At 41.8% G+C, this 6,078-nt stretch overlaps 1 protein-coding gene across 1 annotated transcript; it reads right to left on the bottom strand.

Moving 5' to 3' along the window:
• Positions 1-1,191: 1,191 nt before the first annotated feature.
• Positions 1,192-4,169, bottom strand: LOC123115792 (uncharacterized). Its single transcript, XM_044536883.1, has 4 exons — positions 3,834-4,169; positions 2,997-3,200; positions 2,602-2,834; positions 1,192-1,976 (listed from the first exon to the last, which is right to left on the bottom strand). Exons 1-4 carry the CDS (start codon positions 3,988-3,990, stop codon positions 1,359-1,361), a joined length of 1,212 nt encoding a protein of 403 aa, XP_044392818.1. The 5' UTR covers positions 3,991-4,169; the 3' UTR covers positions 1,192-1,358.
• Positions 4,170-6,078: the final 1,909 nt, after the last annotated feature.

The following is a 6,078-nucleotide window of genomic DNA, read 5'->3' on the forward strand; positions in this document are numbered from 1 at the left end:
GTAGATCTTAAGAGACAATATTCCCCATGGCTGCCTTCATTAGTTACTTTGATGATAATCAAATGTGCATGGTGCACCATATGAAAAACACAATATCTTCTGTATAGATGTAATTATTCTAAATCATGTTTCATTGTGTATACAGAATATCCCTTCTCCGGTTGCCACCTTTAAGATGGGAAACATACACAAGCTCTCTCAGAACTACGAGAAGTGTGTGAAGGATATTAGAGCTGCTATGGATACCACCGATGTGAAGTTTACAATTGTTGATGGTGGAAAGGAGACAACTGTTCCTGTCACTCCGGGCGAAGATAACACAAGCCGTGGGGTATATGTGATTAAAATCACAGATGGCCAGTACAACCTCTCTCTGGTGGGTACTAAATGCCAGGCTTGGTTCAGGGGGATTGTTACTAACAATGGAGGCAGATATGAGATTGACAAGATGCCAACCAAGATGATGAAGGGCTCTACATCACTTCATACCGATGGACAGTATCCACATTTGCTGTCTGGTGGAGATAAAGTTGAAGCACTAAAGGTGGGATTTCATCGATTGCTCCATGCCTTCCCTGCTTTGGCTACTCTTGGGAAGGATGAGAACACAGAGGTCACGTCCGAGCATAAGGAGGCTTTGGCTGAGCTAATTGTCATGTTCTTCGAAGGGCCACGTTTCCCTGATGTGGAAAATTTGGTGAAGCGCCTACTGACCCGTATGGAGGACGGTGTGGTTGGGGAATCGAATGGAAAACTGATAACTAGCTGGTGTGAAACCAGCAAAAAATTTTACGATGCAACTAAGAATGATAGAAGAATTGTCATCTCACATGAGACCTCGGAGGTGGTGAAGAAGGTTAAAAATGGTTTCCGAATCTTGTGCCGGACAATGTGGGATAAATCCTTGGCTGGACAGGGAGGCACCACAGGAAGCAGCAAAGGCAGAGCCAGCAGCAGCAAAAGCAAGTGAAGAAGCAAAAGCAAGAAATGAAGAACTGAAGGGTTAGTAACTCACTAATCAGTCCGCTCGTTGTATGAAATGGACTCTACTGCTAGCACTATTTCCATTACTATGCTTCATTACTTAGTGAAGATTGCAGTGAACCACTCTATGTATTGTCTACTACTCGGTTGATATTCTGTACGATTAATATCCTGCAGTTAGTTTGTGTGTTCACTTGACGTTCTCTTTTGCACGAGCTAACTAAATGCACATGTTATATGTACGAGTTTTGCTTATGTCCGTATTCTTCTTCTTCACATGATGCACAAAATGTTTAAATTTGATGGTACATAAGATAAAATATTGTAAACAGAATAATATAAGATGCAGCGTACATGGCAGATTCTTCCGGTCCTCAGTGTTCCAAGTCATGTAAACTCTCAACAGCCTTCCAGGTAACCTTGACAGAAATTTTTGTGGAATCATGAAGATACACCATTTCATGCACTGTTCCATGATACCCCGAACCAAATCGACCTTCCCACATACAACACGGCAGCTCTTGAGAAAAACCACCATCTTTCGGGGATCCTTCGATACAAAGAATAAGGTAACTGTATCTCATCACTCCTACGACCGAACTCATTCTGCAACCTGATTCTGTAACTCCAGAAAGGAGGCGGATCACATCTCTGAAGCCACTCGTCTTCGCATAAAGATTCAGATTAAGGCCATTGACAGGAGCATGAAGTATCTCAACATCAACTTTTGCTTGAACTGCATTCCACAACACCAGAAACTTCATATCCAATCCACACTTTTCCCCATACAGACGCCGAGTTTCGATGAATGGTCTTGTTTTGTGCATGTTCATAAACTCAGTAAACTCGGTACATCCTTCAATCAGAAGGTCATCTTTTGGCCCATCTTCTGGCTGGTCATCAGTCCGTACAGAAAGCTTGAATTCAAACAACACACGGCTTCCCATGTGAATACATCGAGCAGGGCTAGTCAGCGATAAATGTGCAATGCCCTACATTAAGGATCAACAAGCATTACATCATATAAATAGTTCATACTCATTAGTTACTAGGAATTGATGGCATATCATCACCACATGTGCATGAATAGAAAAAAGACAAGTGTTCTGTTTAATAGTGATCATCTGACTTTGAAAGTTGCCCAGTGAATGAAAGATAAATTTGAGCTTGCACATTAAAGAAGAGTTTGAATGATGCCCAAAAATACAGATTATTAATATCTTGTGTCATTGATTAACATGTGTTGTGTGCTATGGTTCGGGAGAGGCTCTTGCACTTGGGGCAAGATAGAAAAATTAATCATCCAATTCTTGCTTGCTTTACTCCTTATAGAGGGTCCTCTTTGTATAGAGGTCCTACAATACAATATAGGTAACAAATCATAGATCATATGTCTTAACTGGCTGAATGCCCAAGCTAAAAGATACCTTCCTAATTTAAAATAAAAACTTCGAAACAAAGTGATCACAAGGATCCTCTACCGAACTTGGTGCTGGATGAGCCATGTACTAAACGTACAAATAAAACATGCATAGCACAAACTTGCAAGAACACCGACTAAATCTGGTGTGATAAAGAAAAGCGTGCAGGTAGAAAGATGCAAGTTTGCGGAACTACCGTATCCCGCTTCACATTTACAGCTTCATAATTGTCAATCCCACGCCTGTACACATAGTTGCGCAAAGGTTCACCATTCTCACGTACTGCGAAAAAACCAAATATATTGGCACATCCAGGTTGGACGTGGCGATAACCAGCAGTTTTGAGATCAATGAACTGCAGCACGCCGCTCGGTACACAATGGCAACCGTGTGAGCAATCAATGGCCCTAACATTGTTGTTCACGTTGACTGAGAAAACAATAAGGGAAGCATGTGACATATAAGAGATTTCAAATTAGTAAGAATATGCTCATATGACGTATGGCCACAACTGAAATTAATCAGAGATTTCAAATTAGTAAGAGTATGCCAGAACTGAAATTAATCATTTTTTTATAAAAATATATATACCTTCAGACTCATCATAGAGTTGATATTGGCTACCGAAGAAATGCTTGTGTTTTTCAACAAGGGGATTGTTGAATGCCCGGAAAAGAAACGTTGCCGAAGGGCCTCGAAGTTGAATATCAGGATTTTGGAACACAGCATCAGATTGCTCATCAAACTCACTACTAACCCTTGGGAAATCATCAACGGTAAAAGGTTGGTATTTCTCTGCATGAAAAAACATTAAAATAATCAAGTCAATAGAACAAAATGAAGGATATTACTTTTTTCTTCTTCTAGAATACGCATGAGCATCGATATATTCATAGAAGAAGGATCTTAAGTTTAGACCAAGTAGAAGCACCAACTATTATTGATACGGGATATAGCACAAGTTGGTTTAAAATCCCTTGATGAATCACTTGAGAAAGCTTATCTGTTAAACCAACTGCAAGCTACATGGCTGTATACATGCATAGGAATCTATGTTTCTCAAGACAAAGATGCCTATATTACAAACATGGTCACCGCGTGTATGATCCGGAAGGAACTGCACTATGGTTCAATTCAGGAAACTTAAACCAAGTTAGGAAAAAAAGTACCAATCTCAACTAATCTAACGTAGTAACTGCTCCGGTGAAATAGCCAGCTAATTTCAAGTCACTTGAAAGTTTCTTGGATCAAGGACTGATTTACTCTGTATTGGCTATGTGACTCTGCCGTGTGGCTTTATTTATAAAGTCGGACTTAGGCCTTTTTCGTAAATAAAAAAGGACTGATTTACTCGGGAATCAAATTGCATCAGGATACACATGTATTCAGGGATCAAATTGCGTCATCAGGATACACATGGAGCCTCACCTAGGTCTTCATCCTCGTCTTCGTCATCAATGACAGCCTGATGGTCGTCGTCCTCAATGCTGGCGGTAGACATGGCCGAGTCTACGCCGTCGCTCGGAGGAGTTGAGGGGGAAGGTGGCCTCTTCATTTCCGTCTCCGATTCGCCTCCGCTGGACATCGATGCCGCCGCCGCCGCCAGCGAGAGGAAGAGAAAGCAAGGTACGAGTTCGATTGGTGGATCAGGTTGTCAGAGACATATGCGCTTTCTTGTCTCGGAAATTCTAACAGGCTGGAGCTGGCCCAATTCCTCTGAGGCCACTCTGGGTGCCTCGCCAGATCCAGGTCACGGCGTGCCTTGCCCCCTACATCCATCGTCCAAATCAATCCTATGGCCAAGCGAGTCAGCATGTAGACGGAGGAAAACTGCGTGGGCTGAGGAAACAGGGAAACAGAGGCGCTTCGCGGGCGGAGCTCTGTCGGACTGAGAGGAGTGAAATGTAAAAAACCATCACATTGAAGCATAGGTTTGCAGAAAATATTGGTTTACGAATTTCTATCAAACCACTAAATTTTGGCCTAATCTTTTGCAAAAAATAATAGTCGGCGGCTTTGGCTCATTTGCTAATGTATATCTATCTATATCTATATCTATACCTACTATTAAAGGGAATAGGTATTTTTGGTTTGGTTTAGTCCTTTTCATTTAGTTTATACACGCTAAGCAATTTGGGCCATGTATTTGTATGTCGATGGGCCTTTTATGGGCTTTTGTTTGGTTAAACACGTGACCTCCTGTCTAGCTCTTTGATGTAACAACCAACGACCTATGCGCCTTTCACATTTACTAATGCCAACTCCCTCTAAATATACGAGTGACAGTCATCATGTTTAGGGCGAGCTAATTAAGCGAATGAGCTAATAAAAGACGGATTGTGGGTTTAAATAGAAAATTCAAACGGATGTGGCTAATTAAAGAAAGGATATGGGTAAACCGGTGGAATAACTAAAAGAATGATTGTGGTCTTAATAAATTCTACATGAAGGATTTGAGGTAAAAAGGTAGGATAATTAAAAAGAAGGATCTGGAGGCTTTAATGTGTTGGGCCTACTAAATTAGAAAATGAAGGATTTGATTCCCGACTAAAACGGTGAGGACATCATGGTAATTAATGAAATGATTATAATTAAATGCCATTAAGAAAGAATTTTACTTAAATAGAATCAATGTGAGATTATGCCCGGCAAAGAAGAACACGGTTAAACTGCAACAAATTCTTTTATGTTCATTTTGTAGAAGGATGCTAGTTGCGGCATGTTCTTCATAATGAATCCGGTATTATGAGACATTATGCTTGCAGCTAATAAAAGAAGGATTGTGGGCTTAAATAGAAAATTCAAATGGATGTGGCTAATTAAAGAAAGGATATGGGTAAACCGGTGGAATAACTAAAAGAAAGATTGTGGTCTTAATAAATTCTACATGAAGGATTTGAGGTAAAAAAGTAGGATAATTAAAAAGAAGGATCTGGAGGCTTTAATGTGTTGAGCCTACTAAATTAGAAAATGAAGGATTTGATTCCCGACTAAAACAGTAAGGACATCATGATAATTAATGAGATGATTATAATTAAATGACATTAAAAAGGATTTTACTTAAATGGAATCAATGTGAGATTATGCCCGGCAAAGAAGAACACGGCTAAACTGCAACGAATTCTTTTATGTTCATTTTGTAGAAGGATGCTAGTTGCGGCATGTTCTTCATAATGAATCCGGTATTATGGGACATTATGCTTCCACAAAACTTCTATTTTTCCCGTTGCAACGCACGGGTATATGTGCTAGTGATTATGACAGATGAAGCGCACCATTTGCTGATGTGGACTAACAGTCCACAATAAACGACGTTAGAGAGGTCTTTTGCCAAAAATACCTCCCCTCTCTGAAAAAATTACCTTAAAAAAAGTCAACCACCAGAAAGCGTTCGCCCGTCCGAGCTGCGGCCCACGCGACCTGATTCCTCTGTCCCCATCGGAGGCGGTGGTGGCGCAGCAGCGGTGGGCGCTGCCTTCGCGGCGAGGGTGTAGCTGAGGGGCGGCTCTCCGGTCGGCGACCTGTGCCTGTGGACGCGAGGAGGGGGAGATGGGCCCGGGACGTCGGGGACGCGCGCGGCAGCAGCGACCGCGAGTCCGACAACCCCTCCGACCTCGCCACCTCGCCCTTCTCCATCCTCCCTCCTCACTCTTTTCCGAGCCGGTGCCGCGCA

The sequence above is a fragment of the Triticum aestivum genome, chromosome 5B (genome assembly GCF_018294505.1).
Source record: "Triticum aestivum cultivar Chinese Spring chromosome 5B, IWGSC CS RefSeq v2.1, whole genome shotgun sequence".
Taxonomy (NCBI): domain Eukaryota; kingdom Viridiplantae; phylum Streptophyta; class Magnoliopsida; order Poales; family Poaceae; genus Triticum; species Triticum aestivum.